Genomic DNA, 26,052 nt, shown 5'->3' with positions numbered 1-26,052 from the left:
GTGATCAGGACCTTGGTCTTGCAAGGAGTTTGTGTGTGGGCAGATCTGTGCTCCCATGAAGTGTGAAATACAAACTGTTATTTGCCTCATCACGTTCCATCTGAATGCTGTGGGTTTTGACAGAAAGGACTGGTTGTCTGTATTAATGTTGCTCGTGGCGACCACAGCTTTTTGCATGTAGGGCGAGCTGACAGTTTGCTTGGTAGCAGTGGAAAAGCAACATAAAAAATGTGGGATTTTTTTTTTTTTTTACATCCTGTGATAGTAAAGCATCTTCTTTTAACAGACTCTGCATTATATCTTCACTGCTGCACATTGCGTTTATTCTCTGATGACTCGTAGCAAGAATACAATCCTTTACTTTCTTCCTTAATATGGTAGTATTTTAAAAAGTACGAACAAAAAATCTCATATATGTTTGCAAATTATTTGAAGGGTGTTTGAATAAGTTACAAGGTTTTAAGCTACTGCACAATATGTGTTAGAGTTTGTTGCAGGGTTTCTTTGTAAACAAAAGCTTTAAAGACTCTGGAAAAAGACTGGTCCCCTCCCCTCTCTGGAGACACTGTCCTCTTCCTTTCCTTTCCTCTCCACTCTATAATTGCTGTCTATAACCCAGCAGAAAACTCACTGAAGAAAAATTGTCTTTTTTCTGGAAATACTTACATGCTGTTCAGCACAACGGAGTCTTGATTTTAACATAAAGTCTTTAGATGCCACCTTAATGCCAGTCAATACCATCCCTAAAAATACCTGCAGACTTGAATCTGGTCTAATCAAATGGTTTAATCAAACCCCAGCATTTGGGTCTGCGGCAAAATTTCCTTTTGACAGTTCTTCAATTCTAATCCAATATAAACTTTTTGATATATTACAGGATAACTACCTCCTACCATGATAACAGTTCAGCCTTTTCTGTCCGGATATGTGCTTCTCCCCTCCAGGATGCAGGGAAGTTGGAGCAGTAATTTCGTGTTAATTTACTACTTGGGATCTAAAAACCAGATTAAATTAACATCAAAACATCCTCTTCCTTTGGGTCCGGATTTAAGACGGCGCTTGGCTAGGAGAACTGGAAGGGGGCTTTGGTCTCTACATGTGTTTGGGTCGGCCCGGGAAACTGCTCCGGGATCCCAGGGTGGCTGTGGGAGCAGGCGGTTCCCCTTCGCTTAGGTGAGGGCTGTGGCTGTGACATTCCGCGTTGGTCAAGGACTTGAGCACCTCTCTAAGGTAACACGCATGCAGGCACCCTTGTACTTTATGAAGAGGATTTTACACTTCTTTTTTAAATTACTGGTTAATTGATCATAGTGCTGGTTTAATCTCTCATTTTCCCCATCTGTGTTGGATGATAAAAGCTGCTTGTAAATGCACTGCCATCAAAACCATTAATATTTGTCAGAGTTTAAAACACGTAATCTCAAGCCAAGTACAGTCTTTTCTCTTTTTTAAAAGCATATTCTTTATAAAAGAGGCACTTGCATAAATTTTAGTTCTCTTGTGTACAAAATCACACATGATTACTTCAGCAATTAGATGCCAACATGATGAGGGAGCAGCAGGGCACTCCTGGGAGTGACTCATAGTGCAATACTTCACAAGATGGTGCTGTTAGAGTAAGGTTGGAGGCTGAGAGCTGTTCAATGCAGCAGGTGTGAATTACTGCACTATAATTTGCAGGCTTGGGTGTCTTATTAGAATTATAAAATAGCCCTATGCAAATATTTTTTAAAGATGCAAGGGCAAATAATTAGACATAACTGGGTCCACGCCTCAATTAAGGATCCTAAAGTCTTAAACAGCAACAAGGTATTGCATCAGAAAAGAGAAGGAAAAAACCCGGGTTATTTTAAATTGATTAAAATGATCAAATATGAGTGCATTTGAAATGTTTACTTCTAGTTGCTTTGTCAGTTAGCCGCTGTATTTGCCTGTCACAATCTCTGCAGAACTCCCCTGTTCAGTTTTCTCCTAGTGGCATCTCTTTGCAGTGCAGAGGCAGCTGAAGCCCCTATAAAAACAGGGTTTTGATCATCCATGTTCTAGGAGCTGTCTCACAAGGATTAATCCATTTTATAAATGGCTGAAGCAGATGCACAGTATTGCTGTTTTGAAAGGTACGCTCTAGTTTTGAGTACCTACCTTTAATACTCACTGTGATGAATTTATGCCCGTACCTGAAGCAGAACTCACTGAGGTCTGCAATTATCTCTAGCCTCCAAAAATCAGGCTGCTCCATTTTCCATTAAAATGTTAAATCTGTGGGCTAATGACAGGCCAGCCATTATCATTACATATATGACCTGAAAATCGAAGCCATCTCCTCTAAAACCAAACACGCTGATAGATCCAAGCACATTCTTACTGTTATAAAAATACTCGAATTTCAACAGATGGGCTCTCAGTAAAGAGTAGTTAGTGGTTTGTTTAAGAAAGGACAATTGATGAGTGCTCACTGTGAAGGAGGGGCTGGGATGTAGGCTGAAGAACTAAATCAACTAAATCACGAAGAACTAAATCAACTTCAGGTTGCGCGGCGGTGCCAGGCAAGCAGAGAAGCCTGGTGCGATCTAATGAGCTCAACAGCTGCTAGGTGTCAATTTGCAACAACACCATAAAAAAGCTGATTTGATGGTTTGTCTCATGGCAGATTCATATTTAAAACACATCTTTGGATATTTACGTTCTCCAGCATGCTTCTCTAGAAAAGGTCAAAAAATTATGCCTGATCAATAGCATAATTTCTGAGTTTAGTTTTTGGCGAGTTACACCATTGGCAATTTGCACATTTTGTAAATAAACCAATATGTAACAATTTTATCTTTTTCTTTACTTAGCATGTGGTCCAAACATGAGAAATACTGGCGTCTTTGGCTCCTTTTTGGGTCAGAGGGTTTGAAGTGTGGTTGTCTTATTTACTAAGTGTATTACCATAGGTCCAGAATGATCCTGGCCCCACACTGAGGTTATATTACCTTTTCTATACAGGGAATGTACAACGGACAGTATTTGGAAGTCCCCTGTTTTTCTTCAGTGCTTATTTGGGCTGAAAATTTGTATTCTAAGAACATTGGAAAATTAATCTCGATCTAACTGAAATTCGGTGGCAACCCTCAATGAGTTAGTTTCCTTTAAAAAGGCATCTTTCTCTGAGCACTGCTGTAATAAGCCTAGTAACACTCCCCAAATTAGATTGCTGGTATGGTTATTTGGGGCTATTTCAATACTTTTATGAAATTGAGTCATCTTCTCTTACACTATCACTAATTAAAACCAAGACGAGCAACTGCTTACACAGCTTGGTGGGTACAACTGCAGAGTTCCTCGAGCACATGTTACAGCATATGTATCTTCTAGGAACATCAGATGAATAAAAGTCGTTAAGCTATCCAAGAGCGAATGTCAAATTCCTCAAGCAAAAGCTTGACTGAACTCTGATGCCCGTCTGAGATTCTAAAAAGGTCTCCAAACATTAAACAGAAAAGGCAGTTTGCCACAAGGATTGATTTCATTATATCCCTCTGGCCCATTCATGGGATGCTGCTGCAGCCTGCTGCTCCAGGGTGTTTTGACCTCTGGATCTGACAAAAGAATGTGAGCAAGGACTCGTACTAGGAGAGACAACGTTGCCATGGAAAGCTGAACAAGCCTTTAAAATCATAGCTTTGCTCTACCCTATATCCCTGGCGCGCTGTATTTCTTCAAGCTTATCTAACAGTGTACATGGCAGGCTTTTATCTCCAAAATCTAGCCAACAAGTTGCTGCCATTTTACTACTCTGCATCCTTCATCGGGCTGGCATTTTCAGATGGAGACCCAAAAACTAGATCTCTCTATAACAGTGACATAATTTCCCCACATGAAAATGTTTTGAAATACATTACATTACATAAAGCGCTTTCAAAGACATGAGGATTTAGTCAAGCACAAATAGCTGAAAGCAACAGTAGTCATGGTGCCTACATCTCCAGACAAAAAATGTGAATATTAATTGCTCTCCTTCCAGAAATTATAACACGTGTTTAATTGGTGTTTTGGCTCCACAGGAGGGTTGGTAAATAAGGACACCCAAGATTCTCCTTATTGTTAAGTTTTGGTGATCTCAGCCTGCCTAAATTCATCATTTTAATTCATCATTACCAGTTAAAAGGCAAGAACAAATGGAGATAATTAAGTATCTTCTAAAATAAACCTTCTGAATTGGTTTTCTTTACTTCAAGCTTATGTAAGTTCACCACTATTTCTGCAAGCATTCTTCTGAGGACTATTACAGCATTTGAATATTTTTGTAAGTAACAGTCCTCGTCACTGAATGTCTGAATCTACCTGCCAAAACGAACCAAAAATCTTATGTAAGCCAAGATGTTAAAAAGATTTTCCTGTAGCCAGAACTTTGATAGTCTCTATTCAGGAATCCAGATGCCTGAAGAGCATTACAGAAATGGATTAAAAATATCATCAGCTGTTCCAGTTATCAAAATGATATCAAATTCTTCAGATGTACCCACTGCACTCACACTGCAACTCTATCTTCCATTCATTTTCTGTTAAGCCTGTTTTTTTCTCAAGCGGGATTTCAAGGCATGCAAAGTCTTTTAAAAGAATTCAAAATTTATGTTCAAGGTAATTGAAAGCAACATGTTGTTTTCTGCATTTTTGTGTGGTCACTGCGGGACGAAAAGGCTCTCTTGAGTCTCTGCGCTTGTGTCACCGCTATAAATTCTTGTGTCACCGGCATTAGCTTAACACAACGTGACTGATCTAATTAGACACGATGTGTCACAGCAGCTGCACGCCAGCCTGGAAACTCAAATAGGCCCCTTCAGGTGACGGCAGCTTTATATGTTCCTTCCACCCATAGCAGCTGATTAAAAACGCATATATTTTCAACCTTGAAGCTGAACCCCTTCCACAGCCCCCCAGGGTGGCCACCCGGGTCATTGTGACATGGTGCGGGGCGAAGGCAGCGCTGAGCTGCCGGGGGCAAGCTCCAGCCCTGCCTGCCCCGGCCAGAGGGGCACCTCCACCCCACCGCTGCGGCCAGGGCACAGGGACGGCATGGCTGGGGAGTTTGGGCGCATCCAGTTGGGCACCTACGTGGAGATCAAGTGCAGCGATGGGCGCATCCACCCGGCACTGGTGACGGAGCTCCGTGAAAGCACTTCCAGCATCACTGTGGAGTGGCTCGAGAAAGGGGCCAACAAGAGCAAGCAGGTGGATCTCCAGCTCATCTTTGTCCTCAATCCTCACCTGGCCCCAAGGAGCACATCCACAACCAGCATCGAGGCCCCACTGTCAGCAAAAGGGGACCAGAGCCTGGTGAGTGAATGGCTGTCGCAGCCCATCAAAGTGAAGAAGCCATCTGGGGACAGCAGGGGCCCCAGCCTGGCTCCAGGGGCTGCAGACCCAGGTGGACATCACCATGTGTGCGACAGATAGAAAGGCTGCAAGAACAGCGGGAACGCTGGTGGCTGGAGATGCGGGAGCAGCAAGCCCAGCCGGCCACTGCTTCGCTCCACCCCAGGACTGATATGATGGCCATGATCCAGAAGTGCCGCAGCCACCTGGACTGCGAGGCACGGCAGGCCGCCACACCGTGCCGGCCCCATCGCATCTGCGTGTGTGTTCAGAAGCGCCCAACAGGAGGCTGAGCTCGACGACTTCGATGTAGTGACAGTGCCCTGCCAGGACATGGTGATGGTGCATGAAGCTAAGCAGAAGATGGACCTCACATTGTACCTGGACAACCAGGTCTTCCGCTTTGACCATGCCTTCAATGATTGTGCCACCAATGGGCTGGTGTACAGGCACACCGCCCCGCCCCTGGTGGAGACCATCTTCCAGGGGAGCATGGCTACCTGCTTTGCCTGTGGCCAGACAAGCACTGGCAAGACCCACACCATGACGGGAAGTTTGTCTGTCAAGAACTCTGAACCCTCCAAAGGGATCTATGTCCTGGTCACTGAGGATGTCTTCCGCAAGCTGTAGGACCCCAGCTGCCAGAAACTGGAGCTTCGAGTCTATGGGGCCTTCTTTGAGATTTATGGGAGCAAAGTGTTTGGCCTTTTGAACTGGAAGAAGCAGCTAAGAGTGCTGGAAGATGGTAAACAGCAGATCCAAGTGGTGGGGCTGTGGGAGGAAGAAGTCACCAGCGTGGAAGATGTCATCAAGCTGACTGAAATGGGTAGCAAGTGTCACACATCAGGCAAGACCTCTGCCAACACTCACTCCTCCCAGAGCCATGCCATCTTCCAGATCATACTCAAGAAGAGAGGGCATTTGTATGCCAAGTTTTCCCTGATTGATTTGGCTGGGAATGAGTGAGGAGCTGTCGTCTCCACTGCAGACAGGCAAACACGGCTGGCAAGGGCTGATATTGATAAAAGCCTCTTGGCACTGAAGGAGTGTATCAGGGCATTGGGGCGTAACAGAGCCCACACCCCGTTCAGGGCTAGCAAACTCGCCCAGGTCCTGAGGGACTCATTTATAGGCGAAAACTCCTGTACCTGCATGATTGCTACCATCTCCCCAGGAATGAGATCCTGCAAGCACACCCTTAACACTCTACGGTATGCCAACCGCGTGAAGGAGCTGGTGGTGAATTTAAATTCCCTTGGACAACCCTGTCAGGAGGTGTTCGGGTTCCCACATTGGCTGAAAGACATGAAGAAACCCTTGACTATCAAGAACTGTCCCAGGACAGCCAAGTTACAGCTATTTGGGGTTAAGGCAGACAAGGAAGTCTCGCCCCAGTTATTTATTTTCAGTGCTGGGGGGAAAACACAGAAGAGAACAGAGGTGGATAAGAAAACGCATATGGAGGAGCATCGGGAATCTCTGCGACGGTTGAAAGTATTCTTAGAAGTGGCTGGGGAAATAGACTACAATGTAGATTTTTACGCTGCACGGTTTGAATCAGTCCTGGGTCAAAAAATTGGCACCTTGACCGAGATCCAAGAAAAAGTCAGATTATTCCGGTCAGCTCTTTGCACGGAAGAACAGGGCAGCAACCAGAGCCGCACGAAGAGATCCTGTACGCTGTAAGCTGTGCCGGAGACCCCTGGACCCTGAAACTGCTGCAAAATGAGAGCTGTTATGATGCCGCTGCATCAACTGCTCAACAACTCCAATGCTTAAAAGATCTTAAATAGTGTCTGCAGGGATATTCTGGTTGTTTTTTTCCTCGAAAATAGTGGGTTAGACATGTAGGAAAATAGTTGTTTCCAGGTATTTTTCACTGCAGAAAGTAAAATTGTGTGGTTGTGAAGATCTAACCTGTAGGAAAAGGCCAGAATTTACAGAAAATGTATCTCACCTCATCTGGGCAGGTTTCCTCCTCATGCATGTAATATATATACACACACATATATATATACCTCCCTAGATGGGGCCTGCTCCAGGGTTGTGTGAAACTGCACCAAAATGAAAGTCGCGTTCCCAGGGTAGGAGGCATTTCGAGTGATTTAGAAAGGCGTTAGAGTGCAAAGCTCTGTCATTTCTGAGCATGATACATTTGGGAAATGAGGGTTATCTTGTCATGGCATAAGCAGTGGCTTTTTTATAGCATCAGCTCACTTTTTTTCATCTCTCCCTCTCTATCTTTTTTTCTTAACTACGTTCTCATGAGACATTAAAAGAAAAAGATGCTAGAACCTGCCTTTATAAAAATCAGACTGAAGATCATGGCAATTGCCTGACCGGCGGGGAGAAGATACGCCTGCAAGGTTCTCAGAGGGAAGCAGGGGAGCCAGTGCCCTGTATCAGAGGCCCGATGAGAGGAGATTTGCCAAATCAAAGGGTCAGGAAAGCTGCATCCAACGAAGCACGATCTGATAGTGCGTATCAGCGCCGTAGCAGCACGCAGGGAGCGGCAGCCCCAGACTGGCGCGTCATCCCTGATGGGAAACCCTGAAAAACTGCTCTTGGTGGAGAGGTTAAAGCATCAGGCACATATCTATGCTTGTTATTCAATTTGGAACTTAATTAGTATAAAATATTGGAAGGATAACAAGTAAGTGGAAGAAATTAAACGGTATAAATCATACCTAATTAATTGATTATAATCTCTCTCCATCTGAGCTCTCTCTGGCTGTTGGTCCCATCCACCAGTTTATGCTAGTGAATGTTTTAAACATCTGAAGTCTGATAAAAACAACGGAAGAACTTCAGCAGCCTTTCAACCAAGCCAGATATTTGTTTCCAGTGATGAAATTATGAGACACCAAACATTGTTTAAATGCTGGTCATCTCATAGTAATAATATGCCGTGCTTTTCAGCTTCACTGCACTTTACAAGCATTTATTTATTGGCATCCTGCTTGTTTTGGTATTCCTAGTTTCAGCAGCTCGTAGTGTTCGGAGATGCGATGAGACATAGGTACTACTTGCCAGGTTAAGATAAAAGTGTTTCCAGCGGGTTTTTACCATGAAAGGGTTTTCTCCTTTCTGAAAAGAAACTTCTTTGAGGTTCCTTCCTTAGCATTTCTTCTGGATTCTTGTGTTTGAGTTGCTGGACATAGTAGGGCAGCAGGTTGTAAAGCCCAGGTACCCCTCCACGGGGTACAGTATGTGAAAGCACACTGGCTCCATGGTCCCTTGCAGGCAGGCAGGCTCCCTTTTAGCTGGGTGTAGGATGTGTTTTCCACACAAGACGTGATAGATTCACTCTTTTGGCTGCCTGTGGTCATTACTTCAGGTCTAAGTTCCCACTGTTCACATGCTGGGACCGTGCGTTAGCTATAAATCCTGAGCATGAACTGTTTTGGCAAAAAGGGCTATGAATTAATTGAGTTGGGCACAGTTCTAGAAACACAGTTTTAATGAGCTGGAACAAAGTCATATCAGGGCGGGATGGTTTGCAGTGAGTAGGAAAATGAATTTTATTCTCTCTTTGTTTATACTCACACATTCGGGAGGCTGTTTGCAACTAAGCTCAGAAGGTGACTCATGAGCATACCCTACTGCTTTCTAAAGCAGATGCAAAAGGAATTAACTAAATTAGCCTTTTTTTTCATTGTTGTGGTTACGTGAAGTGTTGATTAACCTCTTTTCCTTCTTTGATGATCTTCATTTACATACTTTGCTTTGCTTTCTAACTATAAATCCTGTGTATGTAGAGAGTGCAGAACCCCTTCTTCCTACTACCTGGACTTTAAGCATGACTTCTGCCTGGTTTCCATGAGTTTGTAGCCACAGAATATCCGTTTGTATTTTGGGTTTGGAAATGTAGTTTAAGCATGTTTACATGTGTCCACAGAGCCCAACCCATAAAGGTTCACAGATTCAATGAAAATTCATACTAATTTTTACTGGCCAAGGCATGCCTTTGTAATGAAGCCAGAATCAGATAAGTGTGCTGGGTTTTAGGTTTGCATTGCTCTGGTGACCATGAATGTTCAATTAAATAAAGATCCCTAATTAATTTTAGTGAGGTCAGCCATTCACTTAGCCTGTTAAACAACTGAAACACTTTTATGGGATGCATTTTTGTTTATAACTGATTGTAGCTGAATGAACAAGAAGAGCAACCATTGTATAAATAGAACCTGGTTAATCTAATCATTTAATGCCTGATAATTAACCATAAATACTGCTATTGTGTTATGCTGCAAGGTTTTAAATCTGTTCTCTTCCTATCTGTGTAATTTCTAGGGGAGATTTCATTGCTAGTGAGACATTATACCTAGGAGCTCTACACCCTCCCCCCCAATACTTCATATACCTCTGCTTGACTTCGGTGTTTCGTGAGGACTGAACATATAGACTCAGAACCTCCTCTGTCGACAAGTGATAGTAGTTCCTACTGCAAGTATATTTAGAGAGATAGACAGACAGACAGACAAACATACATACGTTGGTCTAATTTTCCAGCTGCTACCTTCCTAGTTCTGAGCTTGGAACAGCTTTGGCTGTAAAATATATTCTTATTTTCCACACTTCTCTAGTGTTTGCCAGTTAACTTGGTCAGAGCAGCGCTTCAGTGCCTCCGTAGCTTGATTCAGTCTCTGCTGAACTCCTTGTTAGGCTTCCTCGTTGCTTCTTCCAACTCTTGCGTGTTCTCCCTGTGCAGTCCACAAAGGTTTGAATTCCTCAGTCTAAAGCAACTGAATGCCCCTGTGCTCTCTTGAACAGTCAGGACAGTTCAACCCCATAACATGTGCATCAGCTGAAAAATAAAATTGATTCGTCCACTAGTTTTTTGAAACATTCAATTGCTTTGCCCTCTGCTCTCACATCCACTTGCCTTCCCAACCACTCCTCCCCTTCAGACTGCCTTTCTAGCTGTGACTTGCCATAGCAGGCAGTCAGCAGTAACATTGTTGCGTATATTTTATAATCTTTCCTTTCAAAATTTCTGCCAGCGTTGCCAGCTCTCATGTCTCATGAAATACAGTTTTTTCATTCCTCTTGTACGTTCTAGAATTATTTAATTGTTGGAATCCTACTTTTTGGGGGGTTAATTAATCTCTTAGATTTCTTGGTAGCAGGAAAAAACTTGGAAAGTTACTAAATGCTTCTAAGCTGGAAGACCATGCTGAAAAAAATATTTACAGAAAGTTAATCTCGTGAATTTTGGAACCAGAAACAGGATGTTTAAAAGCTTGACTTTGGCAGTAGAACTCTGCTTAAACCTTCCTGGCTCAGGCACTTGATCAGGCCCATGCAAAGGTAACCCCTTTCCTCAATGCCTCTGATAACAAATGGTTTGTGGACCATTTGAAGACATCATTACGTGGCTCTGTTTCTCTGGAAGTCCAGGGGAATGATACAGAGGGCTGAGAAAACCCACAGCTTGATGTGGTTGTGGGAGAGCTCACCTGGGGCGTGCAGCAGCTAGGAGGGGAGGTGGCCCCGTCCTGCTGTAGGAGGGTGGAAGGGGAGAGCTGGGTGAAAGAGGCAGGCACAAGATCTGCTAGCCGTGTGCGCTGTGCGATAGGAAAGCAGGGAGATTCAACCCCAGTAGGAGCCCCCAGCTTCCCAAACTGCAGCATCTGGAGTTTCCAGTTCGGTTCTGAAGCGTCAGTCAAAATGGGAGCTGCAATGAATGGATCAAAGTAATCTGTACTCTGCAAAGACCATCTGGGAGAACAAGACACCTTCTGGGACTGCCTCTGCAGCAAGCAGTATGCAATTTGCTCAATTTAGCATCAAGTAAGCATGGCTGAATTTAGCCCTGCATTTTTGGCTTTATTATTATCTGAGTATTACAGCTCAGCCTGTTATCATGAGGCTAACCCACAAGGTTTTATTCAGATTTTTCTCTGGTTTTCTGCTCAGACAAAGCCCAAGGCAACTGGGATTTTCCAGAGAAGAGAATGACTGTTGTCGCTAATAATAGCTTTAGTCAGCAACATATGTTTAGTGATGTACATCAATATTTGTACTTTCACAGATGCTAAGATTTTGCATTTTCGATGTCATTGTGTCCAGGAGCGTGCTTTATCTTGGTGCTATAAAAGTACACGTAAAATACTGAATTTTTATACCAACATTTCCCAAGCTGAAAGCCTGTGGCTGAAATTCCTCTGTGCTAAGGCAACATTACATTGCAAACCATAGCATTTCCTACTTTGTACTAGATTCCCGTGAATCTTTGAAATATGCACCTCCGCTATGATTTACGAGGTATTTGTATCATTTCCCTTTTATTTTTCTACAGAAGAAGTAATATCTCATCGGGTATGTTGAAAGACATTATGTTTTGAAGCAATTCACCTGGTATTCTGTCTCTCTCGCTCCTTTAACGCATACAAGGAATATGTGATGGAAACAATGTTGTTATTCCTCAGATTGTTCCTTGAAGTTTTCTCTTGTTTCTACTTTCATATTGAGTCATTCTTCTTCTTGTGACCTCCTAATCATTTCCTCAGCAAGAGACTGGGATGTGACATGAAAGGAGATGATTTCAAGTGAAGAAGAAAAAATACACCAGAGAAGAGGAAAGCTGAGATATAAGGATCCTGTTTACACGCAAAACTTGCAGCAGTTAGGTAAATAAGCACAGAAATGTTTCCATCTGCATCACAATGTTGTCCAAGTAGCAAGCACAGTCTTGGGCGCAAACTAGAAAGAAAATTCCTGGCAATTCCCTCAGGCATTGGACTGGATGGAGGGAGCTGCCCTCCTCATTGTAACACTGAGCAGGTGTGAGCAAATCTGCATGGTAAAGGTTTGGCATTTATGTACACAACATTGGTGGTTTTGTTTGAAAGAACACCTGTTTGTGTGTGCAGTTCAGGTGTCATCTATCCAGAAATGATCATTGGTCTCCTTCACATTCTGGATGAAAGAGGTTTGATGAAAATCTACCATGTGGCTTTTCTTATTTTTATAGACTTAGGTTTTGCTTGAATTAATTTATGTCTTCCAAACTCATGGTAAGAAGCAAAAAATCAGGAACTTCCTCCTCACGAATGACCGGGGCCAGGCTGGTGACAGCACCGTGCACCAAAACGCTTGTCTGCTTTTCCTGGCTAAATCAGTTGGTCACAAAGAAGCATTTTGTTTCTTGTCTTATGGCTACAAAGAGGCTCCTATGACCACTGAGCACAGACGTTTTCTCTCGGTGTACTCAGTTCTTGATACTGAGGAATGGAACAGTAGCTGGTGAATAGCTGCTGTGTAATAACCTGCCGAGTTTCCTCTGTCTCTCGTCCTGAAATTGATGTTTAAAATTATCCTCGTTTGTTGGACTTCACTGGTTTTGCTCATCACCTGAGAGCTGACTCTGCACAGGTCTTGCTTACAGCTGAGCAAAAGGGTACCGTGCTGGTCTGGAGTTTCTTATATTGTTTGCAGTCTAATTTTAATAACTTTATACTAATTTCAGGCAGTGTTAAGAACCTCTTGAAATAGGACATTAGAGCTCAAACTTTGCTTGGATACTTTGCTGCTGTGGGATGTTGCCTGTGATGCCTCTTCCTCATTTCTTGTCTCTCAACAAATTACTGCTTATGAGCTGATCCTTCCCTTTTGGTGAGCTCATGCGTGCCATCCTCCATGTAATCGTTCCAGGGAGAGGAGAGTAAATACATCACCCTCCCCTGTGAAAGAAAGGAGTCTAAGCAGAAATGTTTCCATCTCTGATATTTCCTCAGTTAAGATTCCCACATCCCGTTTTCTCCCACTCATGGTACCTTTTGGGTATTGGTGCTATTCTTGCCTGACCAATCTGCATAAAGCCATAGGAAAATATCTTTTTTAATTTTGTTTAAACCGGCTTTCAAAATCTTTTAGAATGAAAAAACACAAGGAGGTGCAGGATTCATGTTTTTAAAAGTATTGTGTGTCAGTGAGTGCCCTGGCTTTACACTTTAGCAGCTTTGTGCAATGGAGGTTGAAACTACCAATAACTGTAAACATAACCCATTTTTATTGGCATAACAGTGACATCTATTGTTCGATATTATATACATCTGTGCCACTCTTAGCAACTGCCTACAGGTATTGAATTGATCTTTCTCAATTTCGTAGGATGCAAGCACGCACAGTCAAATTATTGATTCAAAGAATTCTGTAATAACAAATGTAGTAATGCCATTGGACAGCTATGCAAAATTAAATCTAATTCATTTTGTCACAGGCTAATTTACAGATCAGTGTGGACTGATGCGCGAGGAGAGGCACCTCCTATATCTGAGAGTGTCGGAAGATGTTGCTTTTATGAAACCTGCACGCCAGCCACACTGCTGGCAAGGCTGCAGCAGTGCCGCATCTTCCACACTGTGGACAGTCAGCGGCTGGCAACACCCAGCAGCAGATTCTCCCAGGAAAACTGCCTTTGCATTGACCCACAGTGCAGCTTCAGAACATCTGCCCCTCTGCAATCCTCGGACCTAACCAAGGGAACCCCGAATATTCAATTGCAGGCACAGACACAGTAGGCAAGTGGTGTGAGCAAGCAGTGAAAAACACTGTTGCTTATTTACTTGTCGCTGAGCATTTGCTGCAAGGCAGAACCACAAGCCAGTGCTGGGTCTTACCCAGGCCACCAAAGCTGAACTCTTACAAAACAGCCCCAGAGGTGTACGACGGCCACAGAAGGGCAGGTACTTGCTCCGGGCATTTTCAGACCAGCTCTTGCACTGGAAACAGAATTCCAAAGCATCAGGCTGGGGGAGTTAAGAGAGAGTCACTTTTCTTTAAGTCCTTTCTTCTTGCCCTGTTTTGATTCTCTCTCCTACCTCTCTCTCTCCTTTTAATAGAGAATACAGAATTCAAATAGGAAAGATTTTAATATAGCAGTAATGAAATACAGGGGCTATCTAGTGTGTCAGACACTGTGGCTGATTAGACTTTCTGATTCGTGGGCTAGCACTCAAGGGAACAGCAACTGTCTCTTTTACTGCCTTGTCTATGAAAACAGCAGAAGGCTATGTATGCTCATTACTATTTTATGTGATTTGAACATTAGAGGAGAATTGGAGAGAGCAGAGCTATAGAAAGATTTTTTAATAATTTTAATGGAATACCGTGTTTAATTCTTATATAAGCAAATTCTCGATAAAAAATTACTCTCAGTAAAAATATTTGATACTGGTAAATGAAGCAACATAGTTCCCTTCTTTTTAAGCCGTAAGATTTAATATAAGGATGCAGAAATGCAAGAAGCGTGGGTAAAGGGAACACATTGCCTATAGACCATGCTGTGAAGATAGCACTGAAATATGTGCTAAACATTCAGCTTACACTTAGAGTTCACTGGTGTACATAAATGCTCTCTTGAACAGCCATAGCGCATTCCTAAACTGAGGCTATAAAGATGGGCTATGTTCTGTAACCCACCAGGCTTACCGTCGTTTGAGAAAGAAACAGAGTAAATACTGTCTTGTCCTCCACGGATCTGTACATAGATGGACTTTTCCAAACCTCCATTCAACTGTGAAGGCTGCAGGATGAAATATTCATATTAAAAATCTTGGATTAAAATCTACATCTCAAGTTTTTAATGTATTGTTCTCCACAGTGATGTAAACTTGCATTAATTTCCTATGTTCAAGCCTCCCTTTTCAGATGCTCTCCACATAGTAGCACCCAGCTGCAGAATAACAGCAGCTGTGTTTCTAAGGGCCCGTGTTGAACTTCTGTGCTTTCCAAAGAGAGAGAAAAATAAATGTTATAGGAACAAGTAACACAGATTTCATAAATAAACACATTCTGAAGGTCTCACTGTTCCCTCAGTCAGGAGGGAAAAGGAGTGCGTATAAGGAAGGCTCTGAGTATGTGCAGTGTGGTAGGGGCTGGAGATGCAGACGTGCACCAAACCCCACTGGGCTGGATTTTCTGAGATGCAAATGTTCACAAAAGCAATGAAAGATGTTGTCTGTCCCAAAAATTTACAGTTTCATGGGTGAAGAATTAAGAGATCTAGTGGTGGCTATAAGGAGCAATGGGGATGCTGTGGGGCAGCAAGAGGAGAGGTCGGCACCTCTGTCCCAAGCTCGCTGCCTGCAGAATGCCCAAGTCTGAAAATGTGCGAAATGGTGATGGCAGCTGGTACCAGAGGCCGGGGGCTGGAGCCAGGGGGAACGAGAGAGAAAACTCAGAGCGTATGGAAAAGGCACAACCCTGGGACTAAAGACCAGCACCTGCCAGAAAAGACAGACCCAACCTGCGGGAGCTACCTGCCGTGCTGATGGTGCCTCTGCGGTTGGTGCTTTTAATTTGCTAATTTAAAATGAAAGTCTCAAAACAGTTGGTGCACCATGCAAGAACCCTAGAAAATGCAGGGACAGAGTGGTTTAGAGAAGCTGCATGTGCCCAGCGATAATGGTGTAGCTCCACCAGCACCAGTTTGGATCCAGCTGAATGGGTTGGTTTCTTTTTGGGGAGGAATATCTTTTCTTTTGACCCCCAAATTCTTTAGATTTATGCAGGTGCTCCCTTCTCCACAATCCTGGCTAAAGCTATCGCAGCCATGTATGAACATACAGCAACAGCACCCCGAGCACGGTGCCTAGGGGACATCCCTGGCACAGGAGGAAGGTCCTTTGCCTTCAGGAAAGCTGTGCAAAATTACATGCAAAATTACATGCAAAATTACACTGCTGGATGTCAGAGCCTTTCCACATCCCCAATCTTTCAGGAAAGCAATGCCCTAAGATTAGGGAATAGTTTGTTAATACATTTAAACACGTCCTGCTCCATCTGCACAGAGCTCTTTGGAAAATCTAGCCCGTGTGAGAATGGAGCTTTTCTGTTGCTTTTTCTAGCTTACACTTTCAGGTATCAGTGGGACCAGCAGCTGGAGCGCCTCACCCCAGCGCTGGCGACGAGCCCACCGGTCCCGAAGGTGAGTGTGAGAGAGCGATTTTTTTTTGTAATTGCGTCCTGACACATGGCAGAACTAACGGAAGCGATGGGGCTGACAGCGGCTCTTGAGGAAAGCGTCGCTGACTTGCGGTGCTCTCGGTGACCCAGAGCAGCCATAACAAATCCTGGCCTCTCCAACCTCGAGAGAGACGTTTCCACTTCATTTTCTTTTTATGGGCAAAACCCTGAGGTCTTTATTCAGTCTCTGCTCCACGCTTGCTCGCGTGCCAAAGCAAGTCACTGTGACTGGAATTAAGCGAAAGCTGAGAGTTGGGCCCCGTCCTGGCAGAGGCACCACTGGTTTTGGGTGGACATTCTTCAGATTCATCTGACTGCAGAGCAGTGAGATTTTCTCCTCTGGTTCAGGCAAGCATCCCGCTGAGCCCCCCGCCACCCTGGTGTGGCCCTCCCGGCTGCAGAGAGGCCGAGGACAGGGGCTTCGCTCTCCCACCCCCGGGTGCCTGGGGGAGAGGCAACCGGCTTTGCGGCAGGCACAAAATAAAGCTGCAAGATTTTTAAAAAGACCCGAGGGACGTAGGAGCTGAAATTCAGAGGGCGCCATGCTGTTAATTCCCCACACGTACCCTTGAAATCCCAGTCCTCTGTATTTATTTATTGTCTCTAACTTGCATCCCTTTAAATTGCAAAAGCAGAGAGTGAGTGATAGAGTAAGTTCTGAAAAATCAGCGTTAGCAACATGCAGGCAGCCCCCAATCCGAGTGGAGGGCAGTAATTTGTTATCCATTAGGTGATCTGTCAATCAAAGAGGACTAACAGAGCAATAAGCTTTGAAGTGATCTGTAGAGCTCTGCCCATACTACTAGCTGGCTATCAGAAAGGTCAGGGTGGTAAGATGGATGGTTTCCTCTTCTTCAGACACTCTATCTTTCTCTCTGGTGACACATGCAGCTCGCTCTCATCAAGCAAGATTGTCAGATCTCTCTTGTGGATGAAGTCAACTCCAATCCAATTGTATATTTTACTGTTTCAGAGGAAAGAATCCAAAGTTTTTATATTTTTCTGAAACATCTTCAAGTGAGGACAACAGCCCCCCCATTGCTCCGGTGGTGTTGGAAGTGAGCTGCAGCCTTCAGTGCCAAACCCAACCTCCTTGCAAGGCTGATGGTCCACAGCTCTGCAGGGCTCCCAGGGCGGTGGCCAGATGCTGATGCAGTGAAGCTTCAGGGAGACTTTGTCAGGGAAATTATTCTCCCCTGTTGCTCCACTGCAGTCGGTGTGCCAGGGCCTAGATGTAAGACCTCTTGCCTAGGATTCAAGGCGTGCAAGCTCATTTCTTGTCTTTCACCTGATCCATCAACCTGTGGGCTCCGCCAGGGTGAGGCCCCAATCATCCTTCAGTAAAAGATGAAATTCAGGATTCGTTAAGCCAGACAGAAAGCACGAGAGATTCACAGACCCCATCCCTGGGAAAGGGGGAAACTTAGATTTTTGGTCCAAAAGTTTCATCCCCACTTGTTCCAAGTGAGACAGGAACATTCCTGGAGGCAGTAAGTAATATGTGGTTTGAAAGGTTTCTCTGAAGCAGGTGCAGAAGCTTTCCCAGCGTGCTGCCCTAACACATTAATATTTCCACAGACTACCCTGAACCCTAAACAGACAGTCTCGCTCCTGGGTGGCCAAGGAACCGTATTTCTCCGTCAGACTTTTAACTCATTTGAGAGTTCTCTCCGAACGCGCTGCCCAAAGCAGCCCGGAGCACTCTCATGACGGGGAATTAATCCACGCTCTGACACGCTCTCTGGCTCTGTCCTTCCTTCCTCACTCCTTATTGCACTGACATTTGTTACCAGTCGCTGGCTTGCAGCTACAGGCAAAAGTGTAACCAAACTTTCAAGCCCCTGGGAGGGAAGTGGAAATGGTCCCAGCCTCAGATTCCAGCCCAAAATACAGTTCTGGTCTTCCCCATCCTTACTGTCATTGCCATGTTGTGCACATGTTTATTTGTCATACTCTAATAAGCTGTATGTGAACAGCTAGCTTGTTTATTCTCTAAGGATAGATTAGAACAGCCAGTCTCCTCCTGGAATAAGTGGAAGTTGAATTATTTATTTTCTTTTCTTCATAAGCAGCTTATAGAATGCTGGATGAGAAGTCAGAAATAATTAAGAAAAATGCTATGCATTCAAACAGAAGGAATACACATAGACCAGCTGAAATGACTATCACGGCTACGCCGTTCAGGTGTAACAGATCACGGCTGGTCTAACTGTGGTCTGGGGATGGAAGGGAATATCTTTTTGGTGTTGCAGGATTCAGACCGGAAGGATGTACTGATTCTGTGGAAGTCTGTCATTTTATCTGAAACAATTACTCAAGTTCACTTGCAATAAGAGCAAGTAAGCTTCTGGGTGATGCTTTTTACCAGGTGGTGCAGAAGTGTTTCACCAAACGGGCTACTGTCATGGTGTGCATTTTAGAGAAGGGGATACTGAGGCACAGAGAAGGGATGACATTTTGGGGCTTGGAACATGTTATCCCTTTAATTATGCTTTCAAATATGGCTCGCTACAGAAAGTTTCAAAATACTCCTCCTCTTTACAGATGCACCTTCTTTCTTTTCTAAAATACTGATGCCTCCCACAGAGGAGAAATTCTGCCTTTATGAGTTTCTATTCATTGGTCCCGCACCTCAAGTCAGAATTCTGAGTAAAAGACAATATTCCCCAACAATGGAAATTAGAGCTGATTTATAAGGTGTGAACTAACATCCCTTTAAAAAAAAAAATTACTTCTGTTGCTTTACTGGATTGATTTTACATTGCCCAAATACATGGTTAGATGTGTCAACTTGGAAGCATTACATATACAGAAAAGTCCTTTAATTATGATTCTGATCACACGCGGAACAGGATTTTCTGAAACAGGAAAAAAATACATTTCAGGGACTAAATTCTCAGTAACCCCAATTGCTGAAATTCCATTTGGGAATAAATAGTCCAATATGCTCACTTCAGTTTAAGAAAGAAATACATTAGAGTAAAGGTATTTTGAATGAAAAAGTAATCTCCTTTCCCATTTCAGCACAAACCGAGTCCATCCCACGTAATCGTACTTCTTACTACAATCACAGATCTGTGATTGCTCATAAAAACAGATTCTCTGGGTTTAAAGCCAATTGCTGCTCATGTTTAAGCGAAACTGCTATTTTACCTGAGGGACAGCAGAAAATACTCATCTCAACCTATTACCAAGCCCTTAGAGTTTAATTAATGGATGTGAAGTGCTTTGAGATCATCAGAGAAAAGGTAGTTTACAAGTGTAAATATGTGATGATGACTACCTTGGCTAACCTGCCCTGAGATGTCTGGAGTTAAAAGCAGGAGCTGCTGCAGTGGAGGGAGAAGAGCAGGGCTGGGTGGGTGAGTTTTAACACCCCCCACCTCTGTGGATGCCACACAACAGGGACCTGTGACCAACGGGTTACACAAAGGTACTGTTATTTAATGCCATAGGCAGAGTCCTATTAAACTCAATAGGCAATCAGATTAAGCACCTACCCTTGCATTTTTAAAGGTTAAAATCCGACAGAGTACTTCAGAGCTATGAAATACATGGATTTTGCTAGAGCTGAGCAGAATCCAGCTGTTCAGAGGCAGGGATTTTCTAAGTGCTCCAAGGTAGTTAGGTACCCAGCCTCTACTGAAGTTCACCAGATACTAGCCCTAACTTTCTTGAATCCTTTGAAAATTCTGGATGTGGTCAAAAATGATTTATGAAGGTTTTTTAGCTTCTTGGGGAATAATAAAGAATAGTCTGGATACTTCAAATGGCATCCATTTACAGCTGGGACAAATTCTTCTGGTTTTTCTCTTTAAGGTAAATCCGTCTGTATATATTTGAGGCTCCATAATTTATCCTTATTGAACTCCATAATTTACCATTCTAAAATTCATTAAGTACTTCACAGGCAGTGTAATACTCTTTGACAACCTTCCTGGGCATGCTTATGCTGGTGGGTTTCACAAGTTCTTTTAAAGTAGGTCAGTGAAGTGTCCTCTCAGTTGAGGGTTTTTTCTTTGAAGCAACCTCACTAGAACAGCCTTGAGTTAGCATAGTGAAATGTATCTCAGAACATAATGTATAGCAGTATATGGGCTATAAGATTCATTGACTTAGCTAGGTTTAAAAAACTAATCCTTGTTCCCTAAATCTTTGATGAAACATTATTTTAGCTTGAAATGTTATGTGGCATGTAGTAATTCATTCTTGGGTATAAAATTTTATTTCTGCTTCAAGCCTGTTTTGGAAACCTTGGCACTTTCAGCTTGCTGCAGACAACAGCCATGATATGAAAAGCCCTTTGTGATATTGGAAAGCAGGGTGCCCCAGTAAACTCATTTAATTATAGGAAGAAACAATATATGATAATTTCAGAATTAAAACATTATCAGTGCTGGAAACACAGAGGTGAACCCTCTGTTGAATCCAATATTCAGCATAGAGAACCGACTGACAGATTCATCCCAGCTTGCTTGGAAGTTGAGCCACTGCATAGGTTAGAAGACCCACTGAGAACTGGTTCAGCCTCCGGGAGATGGATCCACCACCCTGTGGGAACAGAGTGTGCTCCGAAAACAATGTCATCTCCTGCAGCCAGCACACTCCAGCCAGCAAACGCACCCACCAAATGGGAGCGTTGGCAGTTTGACCAGCAGAAGAGAGTCTGAATATTGTCAAGAACGCATCCCTATTTTACCTGAGCTAGTGCCTAGCAGTTTGATGCACTAATCTCCTTATGGCAGATCATATTTCCTTGCCCTGAAAACTCATGCTGATTTTGTAAGTTTAAAAAAAAAAGTCAGAAGCCTACAAGCTGCATATTTTGGGAATCTTTTAAAGCTAACAGTGTTCTAAATGCAAGGTTGGAGAATTGGAGACCTCTCCTTTTTTGCTTTTGTTTTATTTCCCATTTAATTGTTCAGCATCACCTATTTTTAATTTGCAGTCAGATGTCCTAAACTCCGGTACAGGTATTATCCTTATTACCATTGCACATTCTTATTTAATTATTTTTAAACATCCTGACCCATTATAGATTAAAAGTCATGAATGAGGTTAATGTATAATTAATGAGCAAGGGTGTTCATGATGACAGCTCAGAATAATGATGAATGAGCTGAACAAGAGATTTGACAAGCTGTCCAAGGTCAAATTGCACATGGGAGTGTTAATGTTGCCTGACACAGCTTTATTTCCTTCTGATTTCCTATTTTAAACAGATTTGTTATTCTTACAGAGCTGTTAAGCCATTTAAAGGGATGGGAAGATGTCCTCTGACCTCTAAGTAAGGAGTGCTCCTTTCTGGTAGTCCTTTCTACCATCTGCCATGAAGTACCAGATCCAAAATCCATTCTTCGCTCTTGAAAGGTATCCACTAAGTTCAGAGGACAGTTGATCGGGGGGAAGTGGGGTAGGGAGGAACTCTCAAAAGACCCTAATTATTGACTCAAAGAAAAAAACTTTGATCCATTTCCATACAGCAAATACTGTATTTACTGAAATAATTATTTACTGACAGACCACAAACGGCATTCCTGACTGATTTTTGTGGAAATCCTGGCTTTTCTGATACAAGTGACAGTCTTGCTGTTGTCTCCAGTGAAACCACGACCAAAATCCCATGTAGAATAGTACTTGACTGGTGAGAGTGGTATAGAAATTGTACGTTGCTGCACAACCTGGCCCCATAGTTTTCATTCACGTAGACAAGATACTATCCTGGGATCCAAGCCCCACAGTTGCAGGAACGTGCCGCTGTAATCTGGACGGTGTGTTTTACAGCAGCAGCAATTAATTCTGCCCTTTCTCCTTACTTAAAGGTGGGTTTCTTCATTAGTATCCTTCCCTGGGAAACAAGGTATTATGGATGATGGGTAGACTGTGTGTCAGGATTGCTGGGAAACCTATTTGCGTCTGCTGCCTTCAGGGTTTGTTATACTGGACCCTGGGCCAAGCCTGGTAGGAGCCTTGAAAATGGGCAATTTGTCTAGTTGCCATGTTTTCCACACAGACTTAATTTACACTTGTCTCAGGGAGGAAGGAAAGGTTTTCTGTCTCTCTAATCATTTGCTGTGTACGTCGCTGCTACTTAATTTATTTTCTTTGGTCACTGTTGTCAAAGTTTGTACTCCTCTCTCAATCATGCACTGAGTTAATTGAATGCTGGTACACACCCTGTCTTCCTGCAAAAAGGGTGCTCAGTGTTATGCAGTATCAAAAGGAAATAGCAAAAAATGCTTGAAGACTATTTTTTTCCTAAAATAGTTAAACAATATCAAAGGAAAGATTTTCATCTGAAACTTGTCATTCCTGCCACAGACACTGCCCATGCAAACATGCCTATTTCGACCCTGCACCCAGAGCCGAAGGGTCTGTGAACCCATTACACAGACCCAGGCTGGTGTAAGAGGGGTCTGTGTGTGACCGGAGCAGCCTTGGCCCGCACGTGTTCCCGTGGAGGTCAGAGTAGGCTGTGATCCTTTGATCTACCTGTGGTACCTTGGGGATGCAGAATATTTCTGGCCAGCAGAGATTCTGAAAACATTGAGACATTTCAAGGCATTCAGGAACATAAACATGAACTTCCTCCAATGTTAAAAATGAAAGAAAAATCCCACAAGCTGCAGATATATATATATAATGCTATAAAGACTGTGCTAATTTGCTTAAGCAAAAAAAACCCACAATGTATGAATGCACAATATGCTTTTAGGCAGTATGGCAGAAGAAAAGGTTACTTATAGCGCACATCTGTTTCCTAGAAGGCTGGGATCACAACCAAGAGGGCAGACAAAGGCATGAAGATCTGTAACAGCTATTGGTATAAATCTACTGAACCAAAATAATTAGGGTAGAATAAGAAACAAAATAATGTCCTGGATAAACTGTCTCTTATAATCGATATGATTAAGATTGAATTAACATAAATCCCCAGCATAGTATATTTCGAAATTGGTTTCATTTTATCATGTTCATAAGCTCAACTTTTGCCTAAACGAAGATGTATTTAACAGGACATTTACCTGCTGATGATTGCCCATAAATAGGATTAAGGAAAGCTAGAAACAAAAAAAAATTCTTTTATGTCCCGCAGTGCTATATGAACAGAGTGGTATGTCACCATGCAGACACACACTGTGCCTATGTAATTTTTTTTTAAGTTAAAAAAGAACTGAAAATGAACAAAAATGGCAAAACACAGCCCAACTGTGGCATTATGTATGCTATACAAAAAGAGTGACCTGTTCAAGTCAATAAGAATACGTGAGACCTGCCTCAGCCTGGCGCTTTTTCGAGGACTGGGTCCCTCCAAGGGACCGAGGCAGGAAAGTGGCCCCGGGGTTCGTGTGATAGCATCATCGCTCGGATCGCAACACACGAGACAACTCACCCAGAGCCTGGTTTGTAGCTCAGGAACTTCATTTAGCAAAGCAGGTAAACGGACACGTGCCTTCGCTTCCACAGATACCATCAGGGAAGATACCTGCCGTGCCTTCAGTTCCCAGCTCCCAGGACTGGTTCCTGATTTCCTGGGTTTCTGTTCGGAAGGCGGAGGGTATCATTGCTACATGGCGGGATAAGGAGGTTGCATAGGGAGGTGCAAACTTGGCTGGTTCATGCGGCTTTGCTGGCCGGGGGCTCCTGGCTTTGCTGGGGGTCCGGGAAACTTTCCTTTGTTTTCTGCCTCAGCGGAGAGCGAAGCACTGATCTCCCCAGCTATCTAGCAGTGAGGACGTGATGGCAGGAAGGAATTGAGTTTACTCTGCTTTTCACGGCGCTTTCTGTCACTCTAATAACTTCATAGATATGAAATTTTCCTTGGAATAAAACACAACCCTGTCACACATCTGACATCGGGGACTAAGTGCCCAAAATATATTTCTTGTTTTGTCCTGCTGGATTTTCCCTTTTTCTTCCTATATTTTCTTGCAGCTGCTAGGCTCCAGATTGACTTAGTATTCAGGTTAGATAAACCTCACATGTTCTTCTTTGAAGGGGTAGTGTTTTATTCATGTTTATTGTTTTCTTGCAGTACTGTTTCCACTACTTTTTTTTTTTTGCTTTCTTTGGCCGTGAAGCCTGCTGAAGCAAAATCTGAAAACCAAGGAAGACAAGACAAGCAATACCTTTTCTAAGAGAAAATATTCCTGAATTCAGGCAAATTCTGAAATGTGAATTTAAAGAGCAAACACTCTTATTATTTCTGAACACAAACTTTTCCATCCATTTAGGAAAGGGCACTTCCTCTGACACGATGTGTTGTGATTTCTAGAAGTGCTTCAGTAACGACTGATCCGACAGCACCCAGCCAGGCACGAGATTTTACCTTGTTTGGGATGAGCTGCCATCAAGCACATTTTGCTAGGAGGAAGTAAGAGAAGACCTGTCCCACTGGTACAACCCCAGCTGGCGTGGGTCAAATTTAAGCACTGTGGAAGTCATGATGGCAAGAACTGATTTTTGCAAGCAGTAACACAAGTGCCTGGAAGGGGAGAAAGAGCTTTTTGGGTCTGGGTGGGGTTATTTTTGTCATCTTCGTTTTGTTTTTTGAAGGGGGTAGAGTCAGTGGAACTATATTGGAAACCTCAATAAGCAATGTCCCACTTGTAGGAGATAGGAGCATTTTGGAAATGTAAGCTGTGTGGGCCATGTGATGTGTATTGGTTGCTAATTAATCAATTCTGAGTAGAGTTTTAAAAGGTGGGTTGAAGCTGTAGAAGCCTGAATGGCTGATCTATACCCATCCTTCTCTTCTGTGCTGTTTCATAGAACTGTGAGTAAGCTGTAACAGGTACGATACAATATATGCATGAAACCTGCTGCACCCTTCCTTCCAATTAATGTACATAAACAGACCGTGATTGTTTTGGACCGTAGAGCAAGAAGCAAGTCCAAGGCTAGTTCCCTGCCAGGATCATTCTCTGGACAGTATCAACAGGAAAACAACAAATATGCCTGAGTATATCTTTAGGTTGCATATGGGAAAAAGTGCAGGAGGAATATTGGTTATCCCTTAAATTTTTTATGTGAATTGCTTTTCCCACAAGTCAAGAGACCCTGGATCTTTTTGAAATGAGATGCATGCTATATGTTGTATGAATTTTATATTGCCTTTACAGATTGTTGAATCTCATGCTAGTCTTGCATTTAGTGTTGCATATCTGTTGCTAATATTCTAACTCTAGGTAGGATGTGTCAAGTTTAACCAAACTGCCTCTCTTCATTTCAGCGCAGAAAAAATAGTTCCACTTCAACTTTTATAATCTCCAGAAAAAAAATCTATTTTCTATTCCTCACTCCTGTCCTTAACCCTGCGCATCTTTAAACTTAATTAAGTGGTCCTCTTCCTCAACTATCTGTTACACAGTGGTCACCAAACCAGATTTGGTGAACAGATTTCCCATAGGTGTTGATATACAGGCAATTGGGCTACTCTGAACCTGTATCTGGTTTTCTTTTCTGAAGTCAGCATAAATTGACCTTTCAGCCTTTGGTCTCGATGGGAAATCACGCAGAAGCAAGGCCACACTGTGAAAGAGCCTCCTATAGCCCCGGGTGCTGACTCCTGGCCTCGTGGTCTTTAGGCTCACCTAAAGACAAACGTACAGCGTACTAAGATTAGATTGTCCCCCTGATATTTGGAGCCCCCTCTGAAATACAGCATGGAAAGCCACAGGTCCAGTGGGCCACTGAAGAGACTTTTACCATGTCCCTTTCTCA

At 43.2% G+C, this 26,052-nt stretch overlaps 1 protein-coding gene across 1 annotated transcript; it reads left to right on the top strand.

The window, feature by feature from the left end:
- The first annotated feature begins 5,058 nt into the window (after positions 1–5,058).
- On the top strand, positions 5,059–7,044 carry KIF2B (kinesin family member 2B). The gene is given in 4 exon segments (XM_075170097.1): positions 5,059–5,358; positions 5,361–5,638; positions 5,640–6,641; positions 6,699–7,044. Coding segments are annotated over 4 exon segments (1,926 nt in total).
- The last annotated feature ends 19,008 nt before the right edge of the window (positions 7,045–26,052 follow it).

This window comes from Calonectris borealis, chromosome 20 (genome assembly GCF_964195595.1).
Source record: "Calonectris borealis chromosome 20, bCalBor7.hap1.2, whole genome shotgun sequence".
Lineage (NCBI taxonomy): Eukaryota > Metazoa > Chordata > Aves > Procellariiformes > Procellariidae > Calonectris > Calonectris borealis.
The sequence above is the reverse complement of the archived record's forward strand: the minus strand, read 5'-3'. Positions and strand labels throughout refer to the sequence as shown.